At 49.3% G+C, this 26,984-nt stretch overlaps 1 protein-coding gene across 4 annotated transcripts in view; it reads left to right on the forward strand.

The window, feature by feature from the left end:
* TIAM1 (TIAM Rac1 associated GEF 1) overlaps positions 1 to 26,984 on the forward strand; it is a 122,325-nt gene that overhangs the window by 84,243 nt on the left and 11,098 nt on the right. For 2 of the 4 annotated variants that reach the window (XM_058861913.1, XM_058861915.1), the window contains 8 exons: positions 1,303 to 1,407; positions 3,433 to 3,514; positions 7,740 to 7,826; positions 10,226 to 10,450; positions 16,270 to 16,373; positions 24,822 to 25,001; positions 25,399 to 25,467; positions 25,757 to 25,882. In XM_058861913.1, coding sequence (XP_058717896.1) covers positions 1,303 to 1,407; positions 3,433 to 3,514; positions 7,740 to 7,826; positions 10,226 to 10,450; positions 16,270 to 16,373; positions 24,822 to 25,001; positions 25,399 to 25,467; positions 25,757 to 25,882 — 978 coding nt within the window. Of the gene's footprint in view, positions 1 to 1,302; positions 1,408 to 3,432; positions 3,515 to 7,739; positions 7,827 to 10,225; positions 10,451 to 16,269; positions 16,374 to 20,880; positions 21,134 to 24,821; positions 25,002 to 25,398; positions 25,468 to 25,756; positions 25,883 to 26,984 lie in introns of those variants that run through there. The other 2 variants (XM_058861922.1, XM_058861927.1) reach the window with 2 other exon arrangements.

The following is a 26,984-nucleotide window of genomic DNA, read 5'->3' on the forward strand; positions in this document are numbered from 1 at the left end:
TTTTTCTTTTGGCCCTTGATAGACTTCAGTCATTATTTAATTAACTAGGAATTTGCCTGGATTACAGAGGTTATTCCATTTCAGGTACTCCATTTCATCCAAGGATAATTGATCTTTGGGTTGGACATATTTGAACCAAAGCACTGTGCAGAGTGCAGCAATAGATCTGTTTCATTTTCCTTCTTATTATTGGTAGCTTTTTTTTTACTCCTGGGCTAGTCCAGGCTTTCCAAAGCATTCCCTGTTCTCTGTGTGTTTGCTGGAGGGCCAGGGTGGGATGTTTTTCACAGGTCCCTCAGTGTACATTGCTCATCACCTCAGTGCTGCTGTATCACGGCTGGAACTGGAAAAGCCAGGCTTTAAAAAACAGGACAAACAGGCAGTAATGATGCTCCTGAGTGAATTTTCAGATAAGCCATTGTTTTCAGCACAGCCTGAGAAAACTTGGTAATATGCTGGTTTAAAATGAAAAGGCTGAAGGTAAAAAAGCCTTTAATAGTGGGATTTCAGAAGTGACAGTGAGGAGAATTTACCTCCTGTATCTGTGAATCACTTTGGGGTTTTGCATTAGATTTGCTTTAGGAACTTTGGAAGTAACTTCTGGATGATATCCTTTGTGTTTATCATACTCATAATGTGTTTTGATTACACACTGCATTAACCTCTGCTTAAATCAACCTTATTAATCATGCTGAGAAAAGGTCATTAACATCTCCCAGACCAAATGCTGTATCCTCAGCTAATTATAACTAATTCATTAAAATGGTGTGACCTGTTTCCACTGGGATGCAATCCAGGATGCAACTCTTGGCTTCTTCTAGCCTCATAAAGCCAGTGTATCCTGAGTTGCTTTGAATTTAGAGGACAGACAGATTTTTGGTGTTTATTAACCTTGCTTGGAATCTGCCAATTTACGTGCTAAATTACGAAGATGCTAAAAAAACCCAAACTAAACTGAAAACACCTTTCCTGCTATATTTTGCTCTGTTAGCAGAACATTTAGTTAAATATCCTTTTATCCAAAGGCATGCTCTGAGATTTCTGTTCCAGCATGGGCTTATTTCTGGAATGGCTTGGGAGGGAGCAGGATGCCAGGTCAGCAGAGCCAAGGAGGCTGCTCCCAAGTGGCCTCCGTGGGTACATGGACCTTATTCCTGGGGGAGAGCAGGAAGGCCAGGTTTTGTTCAGGTTTCAGGGCAGGAGGCCATGGTGGAAGGTGGTGCTGGGTCGTTTTTGTTCCTGTGAGGCTCAGAGATGAGGGGAAGACTGCTCTTCTGTCTAAAGGCTCTCTGTCTCTTGCAGACACACCAGCTGGACTACTCCGCTCACTACCTGCGCCTGAAGTTCCTCATTGAGAACCAGATCCAGTTCTACGTACCAAAGCCAGAGGAGGAGATCTATGAGCTGGTAATGCTGCCCACTGGGCAAATGACATGACACTGGGCAGGACGCTGTTAATTAGTGTTTATCTGACATTCTGGAGCAGGCAGAGTTATGCTTTTTGGTTTGCAATTATGGTGCTTTGCAGACCATAGCAAATTGGCCTTCAGCAAAGGGATCTCTCCAAAGGTTTCATCCTGTGTTGGTGTTTAGCTGGTATTTGTGTGTGGATGTGTCTGGGGAGAGAGGAGGGACAGCCACAGGCAATGTGTGAAAGTCACTCTAAGGTCCATTTAAGCTTAACTTCCCTCCAAGTTGTCTTCTCCTGTTGTTCATGTTGTCCATGGAGGTTTTAAAGACATGGTGTGGAGGCCTGAGCCCTTCTTGTTACAGTCCCTGTCTGAGCTTCAAAGAGGGGAGAAACACACAATTGTTGGGTGTTTTTTGCTTTTTTTTTCCTAATGGTGAGGTAAAGATTGAGGTCAAGAAGGTCTGGAGTTCTGTGTGAGAATATACTTCCTTAATTGCCTCAGCTGGCTGTTTTCATCTCGTTCATCTCGAAAGCAGACTTCAAAGGAATTTTGCCATGAGAGATTAAAAAAAAAAGACCAAACAGGATTAGTGTCATGCTTTCACTCTGTGATTTTACACAGGCACGCTGTAAACCTTTTTAAAGTCCTTTTCATTGGTGGTTAGCTTACTTATAAATATAAAACTTTGTTAGTTATGGAGGCTTTTGCTCATTTAGCAAAGAACTTTTGGGATTTTCCATTAATGCTGTCAACAACAACAAAAAATAGTGAGAAAGTGCTAGCGGAGTGCTAGCACTGGGAAGTGTGATATAGTTGGGGAAAATTAAAACTCAGAGGAGACAGCTTTTAGCTGCGTTGTCTGGAAGGACTTGGGGGCCTTGTGTTGAGAGGGCGTAGGATTGACAGAGTCATCACTTACTGTTTATTCTGAAAAGCTGTAATTAACCCAAAACTCTGTCCCTGGGACTGTGCAGATGCTGGAAGGAAATGGCAGGATGCAGGATGATGTCTAATGTGTGGGTATTAAACCAACACACTTTGTATGTTTGCTTGTCTGTGTGGGCTTGTTTGGGGAGAGCACTGGAGTTATTTCCATGGGGCTGTAATTGTTCTGTAATACTGAGTTTTGCAGTGCTGATAGAATTCTATTCTATATCAGGAGATAAAATTATATTTTTATTAGGGAAACCTTCTGCAAACGAGTTCCTCTTCTTTTCTAAAGGAATAGTTTACATTCTGCAGTCCAAACACTGAGTTTCAAAATGTTAATTGTTGTGAATTGCATTTTTACACGCTCAGAGCAGCATGTCAACAGAATTAATATTCACCCGTGGGCTCTCGTTCACCTGGGGTTATGTTTTTTTTCAGAAGACAAAGGGCTGGTTTGTTACTTCTGTGCTGAAAGGCAGAGGGATTTACAGCTGGATGGAGGGACTTCTGGGCTATTACCTAGGTGTGAATTTGTGCTGCCCTCCCAGGAAGGATGTTAATGACCATTTCAAAGACTTGGGGGGCTTTCCTTGGTACAAATAAACATCCAGGTGTTAAAGGTGAAATGTCATGCTGAGGTATAGCAAATCTGAAAGTGATAATGAAGGAATGTATTTAAGAAACAAAATCACTCCTTGTGATTTTAGTGCTGTCGGATAATTGAATTCCTGCAATATCTTCATTAAAATAATAGAAAGACATTAAGCTATTACTACCTGTAAATGAGGAAAACAGGGAGAGAAGCTGACTCAATACGGTATTGACTGAGTAAAATAGATGCACGCTCTGTTTTGTGATGGGGGTGGGAAAACACTGCTTCCTCCTCTCTAACTGTATTCTGACAGCAGAGCTGAGTGACACTGCTAATGCCTCTCACACAGGTGGAGAGAAACTGTTTGATAAATAATGACCACAGTCCCTTTCTTCTGCCTGTAATTAAAGACCAAAAATCTGTTCCAAACAGTTACAATTGATGTGTCCTCCCACAGTAACATACTTTCGTGTTTGGTTTTTTTTCCCCTCTATTCAGCTATACAAGGAAATTGAAATCTGTCAGAAAATTACCCAGCACATTCAGATGGAGAAGTCTGATGCATCCTCTGATATTTATGGTGAGTTAGTCCCCAACTTGTTTTGCTGTTTCTCCCCAGTCAGTTCCAGCACTAGCAGGTTCTTGCGTGCTGTTTATTGATGCACCTGAAAGGTCTCTTGAGCACAGTGAGAAAAGTACTTCTGATTCCTGAGCCACCCACAGGAACATTCACCTGCCCTGGAGGAGGACAGCTTTGTTTCGAGTGCTTTGAACGTGGCTTTCCTGGAGCTGGAGGATGCACAGGGAGTTTGCTTGTTGCTGTAGTTCCTCCCAGCACCACCCACGGAGGGTGTGGGTGGGAGCAGCATCCTTTGCCAGCTGTCACATCTCACACAGGCTCTGCTGGGGGCTCTGCTGGGGCTGCCACACTGCCCACAGCCTGCAGGGCTCTGCAGGTTCACTGCTTCCTCCTTGCCCTCCTCCTCACTCCTTGCTTCTTGCTCCGCTCCTCTCTCCTCGGAGCATCGCTGTGGGTATGAGGCATCATGAGTTCTGTGGCCAGGCAGCTCCACAGAGACTCTTTGGCTGCTTCTCACCTGCCAGAGGCAACCAAGGTGGGTTCCTGGCCTGCCTGACATTCCTGAGGCTGGGGATGCCCGGCTCCAGGGTGTCCCAGGGATGCTTCAGCCCTCGAGGATGTCCCACAGAGCCATGATCTGGCACATGGCAGATCCATGTGAAACATAAAGCAGGGGAAGGCTTCCCTGTGTAATTTCAGCAGAATCTCTCATCTCTGTGTAGTTCATACTTCTCAGCTTTCAGGTATTTCAGGTTACAGCCCTCCTGCCTGGTGAGTTTGCCCTTTGGCCTGGCAATTACAGTTCTGGGGTGTATTTTAGAGTTTTCTGTGTAACCTCCTCCACAGGAAGCCAATCTGCATCTTTTTGCTGTTTATCTAAATATTCTGTTTTAATGAGTGGAATAATTATGAATCCCCAAACTCCTTATAATACAGCTGCAGGCCATTGGAATACTGAGCTTTGCTACAAAGCAGTTGGACTGAATATTGAAGGCCTAAGAAAGAAATACTCCCCAGCCCAGTGATGGTTCAGGGTTCGTATTTATGCAGTGCCTGAAAGCACTGCAAGAGTTGGGGCTGTCATAGCAATTCCTGTTTATTTCTTTTTCTTCTTTTTTACTAAGTGATAAATGGGAAAAAAATGTGAAATGCACTGTGGTGTCCTGTGAGATGAGATCAGCTGTGTGAGGTGTGGGGTGTAGCTGTGCAGTGCTCTGACCCTGCAGGGAGGGAATGCTAAAAGCCCCCCAGATAAGCTGACTTTTCTCTCATTTGAGGGGAAGATAGCCAAATGTGGTTTGCCTCCAATTGGCAGATGGATTTCTGTGGTCTGTATGTGTCTCCTTGTGTGTTTGTCCAGTGACAAGTGTGTACTGAAATCACACAGTTCTGGAGTAGTTTGGTCTGCACAGGGCCTTAAAGATCACCTCATTCCAACACCTCATCTAGGGGAGACCTCACCAGGAATGTTCTGTGGTGTTTCTGCTCCCAGCAGTGTGTCTGTGGTAGGAAGAGGCACTCCTGGAGCGGAGTGTTGGATCTCTCAGTGGGATGCTTTGCTGATGCCTGAGCACAGATGTTCTCACCTCTTTGGCTGGTACTTTCTCTCTTTGCCAGGGCTGTGAGGGCAGAAATCGGTAAGAATCCTTGGATTCCAGTTTGTGGATGTATCAGGTTCACCAGCAGCTGGTTGTGCCAGGGGCTATGGGGATTACCCAAGGTGGATTGGTTCAGCTGTTGAGCTGCTTCGGCCACCTGCACTTAGAGATGCAGATTTTTGTTCTCCTGTCATCAGAACTTCGCAGTGAGGAGAAGGCTCTGCCTGGGTCACCACCCATCTCTTCCCACCTGTGTTTCAGAGTCCGTGCACAGTTTGATGATAATGTTTTTGGCAGGAATGCCAGCTTATGCAATCACTGTGGCTTCCACCCACTCCTGCCCTTCCTTTCCACCCACTCCTGCCCTTCCTCTCCCGCAGTGTTTGCGTGGAGCCCTGTGGAAGCCAGGCAGATGGAGCTGTTCATTCCTGCTGTCCACGTGTGTGTGCAGCCTGCACACACGCTGGGACAAGGTGTTTCTCTCCCGAGTGCAGGGCAGTGAAGGCACTGCTGCAGCTGGTGTGAGATCCAGGCTCTGTCCCAGCTGTGGAGGTAAAACAGGGCAGGGTCACACTGTCTGTCTGTGGAGGGGTTAACTGGGGGTGAGATGACCATTTCCAGGCTGCTGCCAGCTGCCCATCTCTCATCTCTTAAAGCTGGTGACAACCTGTGTAATTGCTCCTTGTGCCCTTTCTGCCAGGAATAACTGCAGGATTTATGGGTATGGCTGAAACATGAATTAAGAAGCAACTACGTGTGCATTTAGGCCTGATGGATTGAAGGAGGCGGAGGTCTTCTCATGGAGGAATCACAGAATCCCAGAATTCTATGGTTTGGGTAGGAAGGGACCTTAAAGCTTCCATTCCACCCCCTGCCATGGGCAGGGACACCTTCTACTATTCCCAGGTTACTCCAAGCACCAGTGTTCAGCCTGGCCTTGGACACTTCCAGGGGTCCAGGGACAGCCACAGCTTCTCTGGGCACCCTGTGCCAGGGCCTGCCCACCCTCCCAGGGAACCATTCCTTCCCAAGATCCCATCTAAACCTACTCTCAGTTTGAAGCCATTCCCCCTAGTCCTGTCACTCCAGGCCCTTGTAATGAGTCTCTCTCCATCCTTCCTGTGGGCTCCCTTCAAGAAAGCTGCAATTAGGTCACCCCAAAGTTTCTCTTCCTCAGGCTGAGCAGTCTTAGTTCTCCCAGCCTTTCCTTGTGGGAGAGATGGAGCTTGGGGCTGCTTGGATGTGCTGATCTCCTCCCAGTGAGAGCCTGAGCTGTCCCTCAGCCTGGTTTTAATGTGTGGTGTTTGGCCCAAAACAGCATTTCAGCTGAAAGGGCGATGCTCTTAGCAACTGATGCTTTGTGCTGACTCAAACTGCAGCCTTGGGCACACTCTGCTGTTTCTCTGGATGAGGGTTTTCCAGGTAGGCTTTGTGGTGATGACAACCAATAACTGCTATATTTTACAGCTGCTCTTTTAGTCTAGGGCTCTTCCCTCTGCCAAAATGGGTGTGTTGAGTGAGCTTAACAAATTTCATTTGATTCAGCCCGAGTAGCTTGCATGCAGGTTCCAAGTAGCTCAGTAAGTCATGAAAGGCCATATGCTTCTCACTTCCGAGCTGCCATGTTCTTCCCCCTCTTTTCTTCTTCTTTTTTTTTTTTGGTTTTTTATTTTTAAATCATGGAAGAAAAAATAACTCTCAGCCATAAGGATCAGCTTGAAGGGAGTCCTAAAGTCAGGATAGGCTCCCAGCACATCTGCACTGCTTGGCTGGTGGCTGATTGCATGTCAAAACAAACGACTCCCCCCAGAGGTTTGTAAATGTTTTTCTAGTCTCTAGAAAAAGAGAGAGCAAATGGTTGCCTGCGCTCATTTAGGGAGTAATGAAGTTTCAGAAAGGCAAATGTTCTGCTTTAGATAACTCTCCACGGTAAATAAACAACCTGCATTTAACTTGGCACGTCGTTATCTTACTGTGTCACCCACAAATGGCAGGAAAATCCCCCAGCCCAAAGCTCACAGTCCCATTTGCTCTGTTTAAAATGAGGCTATGTCAGCACTTCCACTCCAAGACTGTTCTGTAGTGAAACACTGAGCTGAGACCTGGCAAATGACAGGTTGTGCCAGAAGCAGCTGAAAAGGGCAAGGGGCAAAGGGAAAGGGGAATTTTTACAAACTTGCCCAGCCCAGGAATCTCGAAAAGCAGAGGTCAGCTCTCTGTTCTAGCAGGACATGTTGTGCCTTGCCTGAGTTTGGGGCAGCACATTGGCCATGGCTCTCGGATTCGCAGCTTTTGACCTGAACCATGGCTCTGTGCAGCTTTGGTCTGCAAACAGCAAAACCTCCTGGAGCGACCTTTGGTGGCAAGAGAATGGGGAGTCTGTTCCAAGGCTTTGCAGCTGTGGTATCCTCAAACATATAATTGGTATATGCACTCAGAAATTCAGTTTGGGTTTTTGTTAGGGCCACTTTCATTGCTCAACTTCCCTGTTGTGTTTGTAAAGGTTTGAGGGAAGGGAGAGGGGAGGGATTCCCGCCTGCTCATGGCAGGGACAGCACAGCCTTGGTGGCTGGGACACCCTGGAAGGGGCTGGCTTCCTCTGACCATCTCACTGTCTGTCTCCCCAGGTTTCTCTCTGTCCTCTGTGGAAGAGGAGGGGATTCGCCGGCTCTACGTGAACAGCGTCAAGGAGACGGGCCTGGCTTTCAAGAAAGGTAAAACACTTCCCAAAGCCCTCCCAAGTCAGTCACTGCCACACAAATACAGCAGGGGCATTGCTGTGGCTAGCATTACTGCCTCTGCTTCTGCTTACAACCTTAGCAGGAAGCATACATTTGCAGCATGAGCCAGCAGGGATCCCCAGCTTGTCCCAAGGCAGAGCAGGGTCTGGTTTAATGCAGCTTATCCAAGCTGAGGCCAACCATGCCACTTATGTGCCAGTCACTGCCTCCCCTGCTGCACAGACAGGGAGCCAGGCAGCTGAAGGCCACCCACATTTTGAACTAGAGCACGGGGACCATGAGGGGTGAGAAGATTCTCATCTCTTCATAACCCAATGGTGCATGCAGAGTCCTCAGGAACACCTTCAGAGTTCTCCTGGTGAGGGCTTATATGGCCTTGCAGAGCTTATTCATCAGCTGGCCCTTGCCAAAAGCTGTTCCAAGGCTGCTGCCCCCCTTGGCCTGGTGCTGACTCTGGCACTCCACTGAGACAGAGCCATGGGAAAGTGCCCTGGCAGCTGCTGTGACCCCGGGCTGGTGGAGCTGGCTAGTGTGCTTGGGATTGAGTGGCCAAAGGGGCACAGTGGGGGCAGAAACAGGGAGGAAGGAACAGTGGAATGGGGGAACAAGGAATGGGAGAACACCTGGAGTTGCACCCCAGCTTCAGAAACCCACGCAGGTGTGTGTTAAATATGAAAGGACCATCTTGCTCTTTGCTGTCCCTCAGCCCCACAGCATTCCCTGATGAACAGGATGGATATTCTGCCAAAAGCCCTGAGCAGAGCCGGGGGGGCTCCCTGCCAGGCTGCCACAGGGAAATGAAACCTTGTGGGTTCCTGTGTGGAGCAAAGCGAGCGTTGGGAGGGGCTGGATGGGGGTTTCATCAGGGTCTGCTTTTAGTTGGTGCTGGAAGAGCAGTTGGAGTGGATATGTGAGCACAGAGTGCCTCCTGTGGGGCTGCAGTGCAAGGACAGGCAATGAGAACTCAGCTGCTCAGAAGAGACCTGAAACAGCACTGCTGTATGAGCAGCAGGATACTAGGACAAGATTCCCTGAGGTGGCAGCAGGAAGGGAGGAAAAATCTCTGTGCCTCCCATTATTTACATGCGGTGTCTGCCTTTGACTGCACTCCCTCAGATATGAGATACTGCATTTCATTTTCAATCTTTCCTCCAATTAGAAGACTTTTATTTTCTCCTGGTAATTTTTATGATTTATCCTTTTGTTTCTTCTGTTGGCCTGCCTTAGCGAGGCAGGCATTCCTTATTGGAACAGGAGCTCCTTGATTGCACTGAGATAGACATGATGCTTTATCCCAAATGATCCAAAACAAAGACTACAAAGAGTAAATGAAGCCCCAGATCCAATGGTTATGGTTGCAGGCCTATTAGTGTGCTACTATTATGCCACAGAATCACTAAGTAGAATAAATTAAATAATGCGAAATGCTTGATTTGCCTTCTTTTGTCCTTCTTTCAGATATGATTTTACAGTCCATTTACTTCGTAGCTGCTCTATCTAGTTCATTTTATTCTCCCTGAAACTGCACACCACACTAGTTTCTGGGCACAATTACGTGCATTTAGGGAGATCTCCATTTTCCTAAGGAAGCTCTTTAGCCTCCTCCCTTCCACCTTTCTTCCTGGAATGTGGGTCAGTACTCTGGAGGATTCATCCAGGCTTTCAGGGTGCCAGGGCTCCTCCTTGGCATGGCAGGGATGGTCACCTCAGTTCTTTGGCTGCTGTCAGTTCCAGCTCTCATCCCTGTAAATGCAAGGATGGAGATGGAGAGGGTGCAGCGGCCGGGGGGCTCTGAGCACTGCTGTTCCCAGTGTGCTGCTGCCTGCTGGGCCCCAGGGATGATTTGGGATCAAAGCCTGCTCCAGCTGGCTGTGGATGGTCAGGGAGGGCCGGGCTGGCCATGGGGAAGGTCAGGATTCCCGTGTCACCTGTCCCTCAGCATCCCGGGGAGCGAGAGGCAGCTGCTTCCCTGCACATCCCCTTCTCCCTGGGGCACTGCTGCTATAAATAACTCCTGGAATCAGGCTGGGAAAAAAGCCATGACTAACTTAGCAAGGGCTCAGCTCTGCCTTTTGAAGATCCCTGTGCTGCCATGGGGTTCGGGAAGGGTCGTGGCGGGGCTGGGCTGTGTAGGGTGCAGTGTGCACCGTGAGGAAAAAGGGGATAAATTGTTGCTGAGGGACTTGCTGGGCACTCTGCTCTTGGGGTGGCACTGGAGGAGCAGCCAGACAGCAGGTCTCACAAAGGCCATCAAATCTCAGTGTCGTTTGCAGCCATTAATGATTATGTCTAGACGTAAACACCCGTCAGAGCTCCTCCATGTCTGTGGGGAGCATGGCGGCGCAAGTCTGACCCGTTCCTCCGTGTCACAGGCCTGAAAGCCGGGGATGAGGTGGTGGAGATCAACCAGAGAGCCGCAGAGGAGCTGGACTCGGCGCTGCTGAAGGACGCCCTGCTGCAGCCCGTGCTGTGCCTCACCGTGCGCACCCACCCCGAGCCGGAGGAGGGACAGAGGCTGAGCCAGCCGCCCCCACGGCGCCCAGAGAACCCCTCAGAGCCCGGGGACGGTGTCCTAGCCTTCTCTGGGGGCAGCCAAGGTACTGGGGTCGGGACAGAAATCACTCCTGCCTGCAGGTTCCATGGTGGGAGGGACAGGAATTGCAGCCTGAGCGGGGCTGGGGAAGCTGTGAGGTGTCACAGGGCTGCCGCCAGCCTGGGACAGCCCTGTCAGCACCAAAGGCACCTCAGGTCCTCGGGCTGTGCCCACAGACACTCACAGAACCAGCTGCTCCCTTCTGGGCAGCTCAGGAGGTGCTTTGTCATCTGGATTTGCCCACAGGATCTGCACGTGGTGAGGGGAGTGAGGGTTAAAGCGTTCTGTGTGCAGTTTGGGGCACCACTACATCAGACAGGTCTCCAGCTGCTGGAAAGTGTCCAAAGGAGAGACAGGAGGATGGTGAAGGGTCTGGAGGAGCCCTCCAAGGAGCAGCTGAGGGCACTTGGAATGTTCAGCTGGAGGAGGAGAGACTGAGGGGAGTCTCACTGGGGTCTGCAGCTTTCTCCAGAGGGGCAGCTCTGATCTCTGATCTCAGCTCCCTGTGAGAGGGAAGGGCTGGAGCCGTGCCCGGGAGGTTTATGTTGGATATTAGAGGGTGTTGGTGCTGCCCAGGCTCCCCAGGGAATGGGCACAGCCCCGAGGCTGCCAGAGCTCCGGGAGTGTTTGGACACCACTCCAGGGATGCCCAGGGTGGGATTGTTGGGGGTCTGTGCAGGGCCAGGGGCTGCACTGGATGATTGTGGTGGGGCCCTTCCAGCTCGGGATATTCTGTGGCTCTGTGATTCACCCTCTGTGGGGTCAGCCAGGAGCACAGAGCCCTGCCTGTGTTGGATGAGATGCACGAATAACTCACAGGGATTTCTAAAACCACCTAAAGATGGGGATTGCCATTACAGCGTGATACAGCCAGGTGATCCCAGAGCACACTGCTGTGGGAAGGGACATTCCTGCTCAGCCTGGAATGAATGACACTGCCCTGCTCAGAGAACCCAACCAGCAGAAGATAAACCTATAGCAACTGGGAATTGTTTGTCAGGAGTTTGGCTCCCTGAATTTCTACTCAGTGCTCCTTCTAGATTTGACAGCAGAAGATGACCTCTTGCCTCATTTTTTTGAATTTAGAATACAGGAGAAATCAGTAGAATTGCCGGAGTGAAGTAGTTTCTAGGCAATCAAAACTGTTCTGAGCTGAGACTGGCTTTGGGGAGTGTAATATTCATAGCAGGTGGAAAAGAGGGAGCAAGAAAAGCTTCCACACAGCTTATTGTAAATCCCTCTGAGGGGACTGCTAAAAGCAACACATCATGTAAGATGTGGACTAAAACTACACAGGCAGTTAAAATTCAACATTTTCAGGAAATTTTCCTCTTTTAATTTCCATGGCAGTTTACCCAGTTAGGCTTTTGTGCTGGAAAACCGAGGTTGTCCTGTACATTTTCATAGCTGGCCACAAGATGCCCCCATTTGCTGCTCAACACCAGCTTTTCACAAGCCTCTTGTCTTTGCCTGTTATTTGTCACTGGAACCCTGAGTGCTGGCTCCTCATAGCTCAGTTTTTCCCCAAGGTAAGTGTCTGCCCTGGGAGCAGAGGGTTGGGAGCTGGGATTTCTGTGTTCACACAGAACCTGGAGCTCTCCCGACATTCCCATTCCTTCTAGGCACAGGGAATGCTGGGCTGGGATCTGCCTCTGTTCCCTCCAAAAGGAGGGGGATATTTCTGCAGGAGGAGTGCAGCTGTCCCTGACTGCTTCTGGAAGCGCCTGTAGTTGCCACATGAAATAATTTGGGCTGGCTTAGCCCGAGGTGGGAGTGAAATCAATGCTCTGCACCCATGTGTGTGACTGGGAGGCAGGTGATCTTCCCCACCTTTCCCTCTAGTTACGTGTTTGTAGAACATCCTGTTTTATTGAAGCCTTTCTTCTTCTGCTCCTGTGCTTTGTCAGGGATCCGTTACCTAAAGTGGGATCCACGTGACATTTTAAAAAGGGGTCTGTGCTTGTATTTGGGACATTGTGGTGTTATCTTAGATTTTTGTTCTTGGCTCTACAGCTTCTTGCAAGAGCAGTCAAGTATGAAATACCCACTGACCTATTTATTTGTGTCCTTGTTGATTCCAGGCAGTTTGGCTGGCCAGATGAGCTCCATGATTTCTGCGGAATGTTTTATTTCTAGGACACAGATTCTGTGGCTGGCCCTGAGGTGCTGCAGGCCTCACTCAGCAGGGTCACAGTGCCAGTGGGCACACAGCACCTGTGGGCACATCCCTTCTCCAGGAATCCAGGATCATGCTGGTGTCTTAGCATTATCTTCATTAGATAATTCTTCAATTAGCAATTCTTCATCACCTGTGAAGGCAGCAAAGGGTAGACTTCATTTTTCGTATGAGGCAAATGATACAGTGTATTTTCAAAATAGGAAAGATACATATTTTTAAGGAAGCTTTCCTGGTGCCTTGCTGTTCATTGGGAGGTCTAGAGGAGCAAAGCAGGGTGGTGTTTCTGGGAGTCGACCTCCCTGGAGAGCCATCTGCCGGAGCTCCTGTTAAATCCGACATCTCTCACAGCCCTTTCATCATCTGGAACTCCCGTGCTCATGCTGAGCTTGGGGCTGGAGCTGCAAATCAGCTCTGTGGCCGTGGTTACTTCAGGGTGTTTGCTTAACAGGTTATTCTGGAAGTGACCTTGGGTTTTATATCTCTGATTGATGTGAGAACTGCCATCCTGAGCATGATGGATGCTTTCCCCGTGGAACTGTGCTGCCTTTGCAGAGCCATGAGTTTTGTTCCTCTCATCTATTATTGCTTTTCCTGGCTCTGGGTTCTCTCCTGCTAACACAGCCTGCATGACTTTGGCTGAGGAGGATTAGCTCTGGTTCTGTCTGGAGCCCCACAGCAGGTTTTCTTTATTGCCTAAAAGGATCAGTGGGGTCTGTCTCCCCTCCCCACGAGGAGTGTTCTGCCTGCCCACTCTGCTCCCCTCAGTGCAGGGAATGAGAGCTGGGACACAGCCTTGGATCTCCCCCAGATCAACAGCAAGGTATTCTGCTATTAGTAGGGGATTTGGTAATGGGGGTTTTATCACCTCCATACCCAGATTTGTTTGTGGTCTTCCTCACAATTCACTCCCTTCTTTCAGTGTGGGGCAGAGTCTGAGGTTTGGGCTTTGCCTGCCCCTGTATTTTGGAGACCTTTAGCATGGGGGGATGATGTGGAGCACATAAATCACTGTGCAGCATGGATAAAGACTGAAAAAGAAAGTGCCCCCCTGCTTGGAACAGCTGTACCAGTCCCCTAGATAGGAAACACATGGGTGTTTTAGGGAGTTTGTTATTTGGAGTTATTAACACACAGGCTAAATGTGTGCTGTAAAACTGAAACAAACTTCTACTGCGCTGTAAGAACAGCCACTGGTTTTTATTCCAACCTCAGCCGTCACAGGCCCCCTCGGGCTGAGTAATTTGGATTTCAGAACCAGCTGAGGCCACCAGTGACCCTAATCTCTTCAGGGTTATTTTCACGAGGCTGATTTCAGATTTCGTCCATTGATGTAACAATTCCGGGGCACTTCCTGCAGCAGCCACCGGAGGGGTTTGGGATCGGATTGCATTTTTCATCCCCGATTCCCCGAATTGCTGCGGTGCTGCCTCGCCCTCTGGCGGCCGCGCAGGAGGCAAGGCTGGGGTTCCCGATTTCCCCATGGAAATGAATGCCTCGCTCCCGGTGTCCCGGGACTGAACTTCACAGTTCAGTGTTTCAGAGCTAACGAGAGTTCTTCTGCAAGGAAGAAAAAAATACATATTCACCCGATTTACTGCGGATTTATAGGTGAAATGTCACCTGAAATAAAAATTTAATCCGAGACACCGTTCCCTAACAACTCCTGTCAAAAATAATATTTTTGCATTTAATAACAGAGCCTCTCCAGCCAGGAATTCTGCTGTCATAACGGGGCCATTCCCTGGCAGCATTTGGATTAAGAAAGCTGCTGTTAAACTGCCCAAAGAGATGATATTGGGATGTTTTTGAAGGATTGCAGGATTCCTGGTTTGTATTTTGTGTTAGCGGGGTGCACACTTGGAGCTTTGTGCTGCAGCTGGCAGAGCTTGGCTCAGGATATTTATTCCCACTGCACTGAAATAAATATATAAATAGTAATAAATAAATGTATAGCCTGGCAGCAAAAAGGAGGCTTTAGGAGAGGTACCACACATTGTGGAAGTCTCATTAAAACCTTGAGTTACACCAGCCCTGCAAGCTGGAAGCAACAGTCGTGGAAAATCTAGCCAAGTGCTGGGTGGTGCTGAAGTTTTCCGTGATTCTCCAGGCCTTTAAGGCCCAGCTCCTTTGCTCCAGTGATAGACTTCCTTCTGTTGTGCTGGTTGTGGCCACAGATAGGAGTTATTTAGTGGGCATTGGTCACACTGTCCCAGGATGACGCTGCTGGGGCAGCCCCTGTGAGCTCCCTCTGTGCTGGGGCCACAGGGATTTCACCCCCTTTTTCTGCCGCTTTTTTGGATTTCCCCTTCTAATTCATTAATGCCCTGTGAGGGCAGCAAATGGCAGTGGTCAGGAGGAAGGAAAGCAGCACGTTCTCCTGGCAGAGCTAAATAAGGATTCACAGGGCAAAAAGCAGGTGATGGAACGATCCTGACAGAAGTGGGACGGTAACCGGGCGGTATTAAGGGGTAGGAACGTGCAGCTTTATTGCTCTGATTGCATTTAACAAGCAGCAGATAAACCTGCTCAGGTCCCTGGTGGCCAAAGACATCAGGAAAAGCCCGAGGACACGTGCTGGGTGTCTGCTCCAGTGAAAGAGTCCTGGCTGCTGGCTGAAAGAAATGCAGGAAACAGGTTAAATGGGGCTTTGACATACAGGAAAAGAAAAAGGGGTGGCTTAAAAGTAATATGGACAAATATTATTGCCTTGGTTTGGGGTGAGAAACAGCTGCAAGGTGCGTTGTGCTTGAGAAGGGAAATTAATTGCAGTGGAAAAACAGACTGCTCCACACAAATTAAGGCCCATAGCACGTATTTTCCCTGTTTTTTTAAATGGACACCTTGAGAATTCTTTCTCACATGTTAACAGGGAGAGCAGAAAGCTGATAGTGAGATTTGATAAAATCTGGGCAAGGCTCCGAAAACTGAAAACCAAACTTCTTACAGGGAAAATGCTTCAAATAGACTCTGTGTTGTCAATCCCTCCAGGCACATCCTTTTCAGAAGAGGGGCTTTTTATGTCCTTTCCATTTCATCAATGCCCACCTTGGCTCCGTCCCAGTGTGTAGAATATGTTCTGAAGTTATTTTCCAGATTTCTGAATTCTGGCTTTTCTAGATGATCTCTGGACATAACAAAGTGGCAAATCTTGCACAGTCGTGCAAATTATTTTTAATAATGGGCCCTAAAAGCTTGCAGTAACAGCAGCTGAATGCTGGGTCCTGCCTCCTAAAAACATCTAAAACTGGGTTTATTTCCTCAGCAAGTGGGTGTGTCAGGCCAGAAATGCAGGCAGTGGAATCACCATGCACCAAGAGGTGCATACCACATTTTCCATGTGAAACCACTGGGGTAGAAAGGTCCTTGGCACTGCTCACCAGCCAAGCAATGAATGCTGGAGTGTCAGAATGTAATGTGACATTTTAGCCTTATCTCTGAATCTGTAGTTGCCAGTGAAATGATGTCTGGTCATAACCTGTTTGGTTTTTACAGCCGTCCTTAAACCGGAGGTCGTCGGGTGCCTCCGGCACAGCCTCTTGTTGGAAGGTGTTTGTGTTCCGTGGGAGCTCCATGGTTGCAGCCAGCTTTTCTTGGGGATTTTGGGGCGTTGTGGCCGTGTTTCACACCCGTGTCGCTCTCGGCAGGGCACTCCCTCTGCAGTGACCCCGACAGCTCGGCCGAGGCGGCCCCGGAGGAGGCGGAAGCGCAGGACCTGGAGCCGTTGGATGAGGCCGAGAAGATGAGCAAGGTGAGGAGGTTCCATTTTCACCTGGCAGGGACAGCACCCAGACTAGAGCACCCTTCCTGGGAAAACGCTGGGTGGCTTTGAAGGTGTTTATGGATGATTCTGAATGGAACAGGCCTTGTGGCACGTCATCCACTGCCTCTTCAGCAAGATTTGTGCCCTTTCTCCCCACTGGGTTCATCCCTTCAGTACCCTGTGAAAATGTTCCCCACACAGTTTGTGAATGGGCTGGTTTATCACCTCCATCCCCAGAGCAGCTCCACTAAACTGTGTGGATTATTAGGATTTCTTATTCTTTCTGGATTGCCAGGCTTAGGACAAACATAAGCTAAACTGTATTTTCTTAAAGCAATGGCATCGCTCAAGTGCAGGTTTCTAACTGCAAACTAATCATAAGCAATCTACCTCAAAGCAAAACTGTCCAGTTATAGCTAGGAGCTTGTGCAAATGGGTTGCTAATTGCCATCGATTCAGGGACACAGCTTGGTGGTGACAGAAGGTGATGATGGTGGCTTCTGAGGCACAATCCTGCAATATTACCTTGATTGCTTTTGGGTGTTTGTGATACAGGTGATGCTGAGAGCTCACAGCAATTTTTCTTCACAGTTAATGATCTAAGGAGAGTTAGATCTCAGTTTGCTGGTGTTTCTGCTCCGTGCATGTTTTCTCTCCTGCTGTAACCAAGCTGTGTTGTAGCGAGCTCTGGGCTGGTCCCTTGCTGCTCTGCTGCAGAGGAAGGAAGGAAAAGACCTTGGCCTCTTGTTTCCTGATCCCTTGTGTCACTCTAGCCTGGAGTTTTGTCCTTGATAACCAGGCAGTGGAAGTCAGATACAGGAAAACACTAAATGCTCGCAGAGAAGGTGATTACTCATACAGTTTGTTTCCAGGTTTTATTGAGGAACCTTTTCTTATAAGTAGAAATAATTTCTTCCTCAGTCAGTGGATGTGTTTGTTGGTACTTTGGGATTTTTACCTGTAAATTTCTTCTCCAGTAAATGGAGATGTTTGTTTAGATAGTTTGGGATTTTTAACTGTCGATTTTTTCTTTGTTAAGTGGAAATGTTTGTTGAAACTTTGGGATTTTTAACTGTAAATTTCTTCTTCAGCAAGTGGAGGTGTTTGTTGATATTTTGGGGTTTCTAACTATAAATATGTGGGATTTTCATATGCTCTGAGCAGAGGGTGTTCTGTCAAAGGAAGCTGTGGCAGAGCAGCGAGCACAGCACGTGGCTGCTGGGGAATCAATGCTCTCCATGGGTTTTCCAGGGCTTTCTGTCCCTGAGGTGTGCCACAGGCTGGGGTGTTTTTCCCCTTGTCTCCTGGATGCTCAGAGCTGTAATTGCCTGCACAAGGCGTAAGGATTACCCGATTAGCTCTGCAGCTCAGCAGATTTAGTCAAACTGAGAAATGGGTGTTAGCAGCTTTAATGCTTAATATTCCATCCTGGGGGAGTAACTCCCAACTCCAAGGAGCCCTGGTTTCCAGCAGGAGGAGCTTCTGCCTGTCTGGCATTGAAATGTTGACATCACTGAGTGTTTCCTTTTGGGATACAGAAATATATCTCTGTATTTGTGTGGGGTGAAGGGGAGTGAGGCATTTTTTTTTCTGTTTCAAACTGCTTGAAATGTTCTCCCACAAATGAAGGACACAAGTAGCTATGGAATATATATAACCTACTCAGTGTGACAATCTCAGGGGTGCTGCTGTCCCTGCTCTGTACTCGGTGTCTTCCTAGCTGACTGCAGAAACCCCCAAATTATTCTGCAATGCCTATAGAAAATTCCAGTATGTGGCAGTGGGGAAGAAAAAAAGGCTCAGCTGAGGGTTTTCCTAATTCTTTGGTTTTTCTGTGTGCTTGGGAAAGCTGATGTGCATGGGAAGGAAGGATTCTTGCAATGTGTTTTCACACATGGGAAGTCACAGACATGAGGAGAAAAACAAAGGTGTTTTCCTGTGCATGCACTCCCACACCTTTCCATACTCCTGGGATTATGGCACAGGAGATTAAGGTGGTGTCCTCAGGGCTGTTTCACAGGGGTTAGTTATTTTTGTACGTGGCAAAGGGAAGGCTCTGCCCTCATGCCACATTCCCCTTTATCCCATCTCTGCCACAGCTCCCAGCCATGGATGGTGGAGCTCAGTGGAGACTTCCCCTATTTTCCTTCTTTTTATTTCTCTGCCCTTCTTGGCTACAGCAGGGCAGGAGCACTCCCATCCATTCACCACTGGTCAGCAGGGGAATGTTCCCATGTTGCCAGCATCAGAACTCCCCAGCTAAACACAGAGCTCCCCTCCTTCCAGCACAGAGACAGCATTAGGAGCTGGAGATCCCAAAACAGCCTTTGGGGTGTCTTGTGCCGGTCCCAGGGCAGGGCTCCATCCATGCCTGGGGAGCACTGCAGAGAAGGACAGCTGCCAGCTTCCCCAGGAAGCTCCCTGGCTCCCTGGCCAGCAGAGAGATCCTAGGGCAGCATTAATGATTGATGGGAAGAGGAGAGGAGAGGAGCGAGGCACTCGCAGCCTGTGTTCATCTGCTCTCGTAGCACAGGCTTTGCATGAAGGTAAGACGGGGAAATCCCACCAAAAGCTGGGCTTGGTCCCTTCTACCTTTGCCAGGCAGGTGGCAGGGGGCTGTGTGGCACAGGAGGCACTGGAATGTGTCCTCTCTCCTCCTCCTCCTCCTCCCGGTGGCTGCAGCCGCCTCTGTCCCTTCCCCCAGCCCAGCATGTGTGCACGTGGGTGTGTGTTTCCTTAACAGTGGTGCTTCTGCTTCTTAATCTGCAAAAGCCTCCAAGCTGTGGTGGTGCTGAAGGATTTGGAGGTGCAGCAGGAGCTCTGAGGATCCCTCCCTTTTCTGAGAAGCTTGTCTTCTGTATATCCTAAAGGCCTGATAATGCAGAGCTTTCTTCTCCATCACTGTTGTCAATGATTCCATTATCGAGAATAAGGGAAGATGAGGTGTCTGTGTCTGTTCTGGTAAAAAAACCCATCTCCAAGGTGGGCTGAGGTGTCAGTGGTGTGGGATAGCTGCTGTTCTCTGAACTCACTCCCTATCTAGTTTCACCCTCTTATCTCTAGGGATGGACATCTATGTGAAGGGTGGCAAGCAAGGCGCTTTCCAGGTGCAACCCTTTGCCTTAAGCCATGCAACTGTCCCTGGCCCAAGGTTTTCTACAAGTTGTTTTTGCTCTGGGGTGGACTTCTGGCTTTCCTTTCTGTCCCCATTTCATGTAGGAGCCAAGGGGAGGAGAGAGCCGGGAGGGAGAAGAGTCGGGGAAAGGAAAGCCTGCTCTCGGCCACCTTTTCAGGCTTGTTTTCATCTAGCACCAAATTTCAGGCTGTTTATGAAATGGGGGGCACGCCCCTCTGTCAGCCTCTATTCAACACAGCATCAGAAATATTTCACATCAGTGTAATTTCTTCAATGGTTACTTGCCCCTCTGGTGACCTGATTATTTTGGCCTTTTCAATACTGAGGTTCCAGGGGGTAGCCAAAAAATTGAGTATATGGGTTCCTGATGTTGCAGGTTGCCAAAGGCTAAAATAGGTGCTGTATTGAACCTCAGAATCAATCTCTGTGTATTTTCTTTTCCTGCCGTGGTCCTTCGAATTTAATTGGGGATGTGTTGTAAGAAGTGTCACCAGTTAAAACTGCTGCGGGACACTGGTTTCTCCGTTTCTAATTGCAGACATCTGCCTGTGGCAGTAAAGGCCAATTACCTGGCAGCTTGGGGGAGCGTGCTTGATGGGCTCTGTGTGTGCGCGCCTGTGCCACTCGGAGGGATTTTTTTCCAAGAAAAGTAGGTCGGCTGCTCTCTGCAGCATTACTCCAGACCGCCGTAAGTCTCCAAACCTTCAGTGTGTTGCGGTAGACGTGAAAGGATTAAAAGGGGGATTGGCGGGGTCGGTTTCCCAGCGGCAGAACCGGCTCTTTTAAGTTCCTTTCATTCGGTGCCGCGTCCCTGCGCTGTTTGGTATTCCCGAGCAGCGCCGCTCGCAGCCTGCGGGCTCTGCTCAGCCACAGGCAGCTGATATTCCCGATATTCCCCGCTCCTCTCCATTGCAGCCCACGGCAGCACACGGCTCGGGATCCGCGGTGAGCAGATGGCACGGGAGGGGAGGCTGTGCTGCCCTGCCCCGCTCGCACGGAGAGAAGCGCTCGGGGTGCCTGGGAGGAGCAGGAGCAGCTCGGGGTGCCCGGGAGGAGCAGGAGCAGCTCGGGGTGCCCGGGAGGAGCAGGAGTAGCTCGGGGTTCCCGGGAGGAGCAGGAGCAGGAGCAGCTCGGGGTGCCTGGGACGAGCAGGAGTAGGAGCAGCTCGGGGTTCCCGGGAGGAGCAGGAGCAGTTCGGGGTTCCCGGGAGGAGCAGCTCGGGGTGCCTGGGGAGGAGCAGGAGCAGCTCGGAGTGCCTGGGAGGAGCAGGAGCAGCTCGAGGTGCCTGGGAGGAGCAGGAGCAGCTCGGGGTTCCCGGGAGGAGCAGGAGCAGGAGCAGCTCGGGGTGCCTGGGGAGGAGCAGGAGCAGCTCGGGGTGCTTGGGAGGAGCAGGAGCAGCCCGGGGTTCCCAGAAGGAGCAGGAGCAGCCAGCTCGGGGTTCTCGGGAGCCGCTCGGAGCAGCTGGGGATGTGCAGCACCGGGCCCGTGCTGCCGGCTCGGTGACAGCCCCGCAGCCGCTCCGGCCATGTCGGCGCTCTGGAGGGGGAACCGAAAGCTGCGGAGCGAGAGCGCCGGCAGGGACGGGGACTCCCTCTTCCGAATGCTGTACCTGGTGAGCAGATGCGAGGGGATGGGCTCAGGAGCCGGCGCTTAGGGGATCGTGCAGGTTCCGAATTGCTGAGCTGCGAGGTGTGTGCCCTGCAGGGGCTCTTTGTTGCCATGCTGCAAGGATGCGGTTTGCCTGGCTTTGTTCGGGTGGGCGCTACTGCCCAGAGGTGAGCTGTGCTGTTCCAGGGGAGAGCTCCTGATGCCCAGGCACCCGGCATGGCAAACACGGGAGGAAACGGCTTTCAGCAGCCAAAGCTCCCCGCTGTGGTTGTGGTGGATGTCCTTGATCCTCCTCCGCGGGAAGGATGTGATCTTGGCTCCTCTGCTGAGCCCCTTCCCGAGCAGGGGGTTAATGTTTGTGAACTCCACTTTTCAGCCCGGTTGTGGCAGCCCTCAGTCTCATTTTCAGCTCGCTTGAAGGGATTGCCTGTGGGATTGTGCCTGAAGTGTGATGCTATAATTCTCCTAGAGAAATCCTGGTTTAGTGCTGTCATTGTCACTGCTGGCAGAGCTGGTGCAGGGAGATAAAAGGATCTGTTTCTCTTCCTGAGCTCCCCTACTCTATCCACTTTCTCTGGGAAAATGGGGGCAGAGGGGTTTTTGTGAAATCTGCTTGAGAGTTTTCACCAAAGTAGCTGTGCCCTGAAGCCCCCATGTGCAATGTGTGTCTGCTTTGTGTCTGGAAAGGGATTTTTTAAGGGGAATACAGGGTTGTGCTCGGGGATGAAGTGCAGCAGTTGTTGCAGGTGGACTCATGCATTTCAGTTCTAGGAGAGAAACAACAATATTTTTATTGATATGGTGTGATAAGGGAACCAGGTTTGCTGGTCAATACGATGGTGGTTTAACAAGGCTTGATGGTGAGGCTCACTCAGTTGTTTACTGCAACCTCCCATTGAGGCATGAGGGTCAGAAAGGACCCTCTGAATTGCTAAATTCAGGGTTTAGGTGCAGCTGGATCTGCTTTAGTCCCAGACTAAGTCCCAGACTTGGTCAGTGGTTTATGTCTGAAGGATGATATATGCACAGCCTTATAGCCCTTGACTGAGAATACGAAGTGTCCTAATCACTTCCCAGGGCTCTGTGGTGGCCAGGAGCCCTCAGCCTTGAGGAGACACCTTGGGAGACCTTCCCACTCAGGTGTAGTCACACCCAGAGCCATTTGTTCCGTGGACAAACACGAAAAGAGGTTTGTGAAGATGAGTGAGCTGGAGACTGCCCCAGGGGTGTGCTGATCCAGAGGCAGTTCCCAGGAGGTGTGGGGCAGGGCTGTGGCTGGAGCCACCAGCGGTTTATTGAGTGTGCACAAGTGGAGATAAGGCTTTGGGAAGTCCTCCCCACTTCCTTCCTGCCATATGGGTGTAACTGCTCCTGCTGGGGTGCACCACATGTCTCCGGGAGTTATTTCAACTTCAGCGCTGAGCTGGTGTTTCACACCCTGAGCAGATTTTTGCTCTCTCTTTCTGGGTGACCCATCTTTCCCTGCAGGAGCGTGCACAGGATGGGGTGGCAGGCAGGAACTGCTTAAAACACTTGTTTTATTTTGGGGTTTGATTCCAGATTGTGCTTTATGCGTTACAGCTGGTGTTATTTGTACATTTGGATCTTAAAGCAAAACACCGCTGGACACGTCTGCCTTAAGCAGTGCTAACAAAGCCAAATGTTGCTGAGCAAACCCTTGCCTGTCCCAGGTCTCTGTAGGCTCAGATTATTGTACCTGTGCTGTCAGCTCTCTGTGCCTTCCCAGCAGAGCAGGGGACTTGGGAAGGTGTTTTAACCTGTGCTGGAGCCAGGCATTCACCTACTGCCCTTGGTGGATTTGGGGCTGTTGGGATCAAGGTCACACCTGCTGGAATCTGATGCAGATCTAATCTAAAAGTTTGGGTGTGCTTTATACTTAAAAGCACAGCAAGTATAGGTGGAACCTTGCTGAGAAATAACAGGAATTATTGAATAATTAAGATTAGTAAATCTCAAATCTCAGTGATGCATACCAGGAGTAGAATGAGTTGGAGATGGACTGGTCCAACTCACAGCTTCCTCCTGCCCTCAACTTGCAGTATTTTTCCTTTCTTTCACACCTGAGTTAAACCTCAGGAACTGAAGGTGAATAATTTCCCTGTAATAAAGTGTATAGGCAGTTTTGTGTTGACAACCAGTTACAATGAGTTCCAGGCTTACTTGTGTCCTGAAGAAAATGATGCATTGTGTAATGAGCATCTTTGCTCATGTGCTGTGCAGAGACCTCAGGGGAGCATCTGCAGTCCCAAGAGACCTCTAAGGAAAGGGACTAGAAATCCTTCCTTGTCCTAACATGGCTTGTATGTGCATGGAGAGGAAATAGCTCTGTGTGAGCAGACTGCATGGCTTAAAAAACATGGAGATCACAACTACCAGTGGGTGGGAGTGATGTCCCAGGGGCAGTGCTTTGTCTCCACTGCAAGGTGGGGATGTGCTTTATTTTCTCCTTTTTTTTTTTTTTTCTCTTTTTTTCCCTTTTTTCTTTTTTATTTTCTGTTTTGTTTTGGGGTGGTTTTTTTGTTAGTTTTTTTCTCCTCTGCTTTCTTTACATTTTTCTGGTTGAACAGGCTGATTTTGAGTCATTTGTTTCACAGAATTACAGAGTTACCCATGTTGGAGAACACCTCTGAGACCATGGAGTCCAAGCTGTGCCAAATCCCCACCTTGTCACTCAGCCCCAGAGCACTGAGTGCCTCTTCCAGGAATTCCTTGGACACCTGCAGGGATGGGGACCCCAAACCTGCCTGGGAGCCCCTGCTAGTGCCTGGCCACCCTTTCCATGGAGAAATTGCTGAGCTGGGGGCTGTAGAGGCAGTGCTGGGAAATCACTGAACCCGGATTAGATCCTCTGGCAGGATTGTCAGGTGTGGTCACTGGAGCAGCTCTTTTCCCTCCAGGTCTCTGGGAGGGATGGAGAACAGCCCACGGCTGCCTTGGCAATTCTGGAAGCCTGGGGCTGTCGTCACTGACACCAGAGACTATTCCTGTTCCAAACTCATGGGTATAATGAAAGATGTGAGGAAATGATCTAACACGAGGGGGTGAAGTGAGGATAACTGGCTTTTTATATAGGCAGCTGATTAAATATTAAAGGAAGTGGCAGGATGGAGCAGCTCTGGGAAGCGGCACTTATGGGGAAGGAGTTCACCCTGCGAGGCACACTTCCAGACACAGCCTAGGGATCCAGCTGCTTTCCCAAAGATCTTGTGTTTGGTGCCTGGAGGGGCTTTAGCTGGGAGGCTCTGCTTGCCCAAACCCCAGCAGGAGTGGTTTGTGCCTGTGTGTTAGCAGAACTGGTCGCAGGATGCTGCAGCCCCGGCTGGGGAACTGGCAGGGGGCTGGGGTGTGTGTTTGGTTTGCCAAGGTGTTTTTGGTTCCCAATTCTTTGCCCTCTCTGTGAGTTTGTCAATCTTAAGTGCTGGATGGAAAATGAAAATTCCCATGTCTGAAACCAGGAATGGAGTTGAACAGCACTTCAGTTAATTTGAATTCTGCTACTCCTTTCTTTTCCTTTATCCCCAGTTACAGAGAGACAGGATAGACACTTGTGGTACCTGTTGAAAAGTCCCCAAGCTGCCACTGCCCATCTGCAAACCCTCCTCAGCCCCTTTGTTCCTCTGGCTCTGATTTCCAATGTTACCACTGCTCTTTCCTCTCCCTTCTCTCCAAAGAGCACAGAGCAGGTCGCAGCTTTCTGTCGCAGTCTTCATGAAATGAACCCCTCTGACTGCAGTGCTCCCCCCCAGGACTGTGCAGGGCCCCAGCTGAGCACCATGAGGCAGCTCACGGACGCAGACAAGCTGAGGAAGGTCATCTGTGAGCTCCTGGAGACTGAGCGTACCTATGTCAAGGTGAGGGGGCTCAGCCTCAGCTTTCCTGCAGAGCTCTCTTGCTTTCTGCTCTGCTGCTTCAGGCTGGGTGTCGTGTCCGTGTCTGCTGCTGAACTCAGTTCTACAAGCTGTGCCTAAGGTACAGCTTCAGCCACCGAAATAAGGCATCTCCAAGTGCTTAGGCTGTTTTCCTTTTGAAAGGGCTTAACTGGTGAGCAATTACTACTCACTGAGATCTGCTATTGGCTTTGACTACAAGTGTGTAAACGTTTCCTTTTCCTGCCTGAAATTGTGGGCGATCCAGCTATTTTGTGTTGTGTGTAAAAAGGAAAAAATTCTCAGATTAGGTAAGCAGCATTTTCCACCTCAGTAAATATCCAGAGGGACCAACGTGGGAATCTTTTTCTGAATTTTTTAGGACTTAAATTGTCTGATGGAGAGATACCTGAAACCTCTGCAGAAAGAAACCTTCCTCACACCAGATGAGGTATGTTGACCTTCGCTTGTCTTTTTGCCAGAGAGCTTTTTCCTGCCCCTCCACTCTGCCCACCCAGCTGGGCTTGTTTGACTGAAATTAATTTCACTGAATTCCATTTCCTTCAAATAATGGATTAAGTAGAGCATCGAGGTGCTGCTCAGTAATGTCTGCAGCTTGTTTTTTCCTGACACCACATTGATTATACAATTGGACTGAGAATTGCTGCAGTTACAGAAAACACAATTTAGCCTCAAAGTGATATTTTCAGCATTCTGCTTTTTTTTTCTCCTTTTATTAGCTGGATGTTCTCTTTGGGAATCTGACTGAAATGGTAGCATTCCAGGTAGAGTTCTTGAAAACTCTGGAAGATGGAGTAAGGCTGGTTCCAGACCTGGAAAAGCTTGAAAAAGTTGAGCAATTTAAGGTAAAAAATTTTTCTTTTATATATTAAAAACGCATTATTTGCACTGTCTCGTTGTTTAAATTTTGAGGAGACCTTTAACATTCTCCATCACATTTTTCTGACTCTTGCCACTGTTCATGTAGAAACCTGCATCTGCTTCCATTTAAGATTAATTTTCAGCTGATGCTGGTGCTGCTGAAAAATTTTCCTGCTGCAATTGTAGTTTATGCTACATTTAGCCATATAGAGCACTAGAAACCATGTGCTTTTTGGTTCTATTCTTGCCCTTCTGCCAGATTTCTTGCCTTGAGCTGTCAGGAAATGCTAGAAATGGAAAGTTACATAAAATCTTTGTCCTGACAAGTCTCATGTTCAGAAGCCCTCTGGGGCTACAGATCAGAACAATACGTGGAATTTTGTATTTCCACTTGCACTCCATGGTGGCAAATACTTCTGGCTTGCAGCAGGTGTGCATCTTCACAGGTAGAAATGTAAACTACACCTCTGTGAACTTCATTTAAAACCCATGGAAATGTGGAAACAAATTGCATTTTGCATCTAAGGCAGTGGAGGCATGGCAGGGAGATGATAAAATGTTTTTCCTTTGGGGAATTCCACTCTGGCTCTGAGCACCACTCACCTTGGTAAAGGACAGGATAAATAGTAACAGTAATAATAATAATAGTAATAATAATAGTTCCTCTGGTGCCTGTGAGCTCTATAAGAGTGCCAGTGAAGGGTCCTTCCCGAGAAAACTCCATCTCCTGAGTGTTGCTTCCAGCTCTTCCCATAAAAACTGCACCGAGCTCGCTTTCAGTTCTGCCCCTGGGCCCTGTCTGAGAGCAGAGTGTGAAATGTGGGGTTCTGTGGTTTCAGTTCTGCAGTTTGCTTCCCCCTCTCCCACTCACTGTCCCCAGGCTGCCCACGTGTGGTCTCAGCCCCTCAGCGGGTGCTGTCTGGTTCCCAAGACATTTTGGGACTGTGTCTGACCCTGAGCACCAGCTCATTTCCAAGCAGGTGAGCCCCTTGGTGTGTTTGTGAGGGATGAGTGTTGCTTGCAGCTCCCCAGAGCCCTGATCCATTGCAGGGTCAGGCACATCCAGTCCTGTCTGTGGCCTCTGGC

This window comes from Poecile atricapillus, chromosome 1 (genome assembly GCF_030490865.1).
Source record: "Poecile atricapillus isolate bPoeAtr1 chromosome 1, bPoeAtr1.hap1, whole genome shotgun sequence".
NCBI lineage: Eukaryota > Metazoa > Chordata > Aves > Passeriformes > Paridae > Poecile > Poecile atricapillus.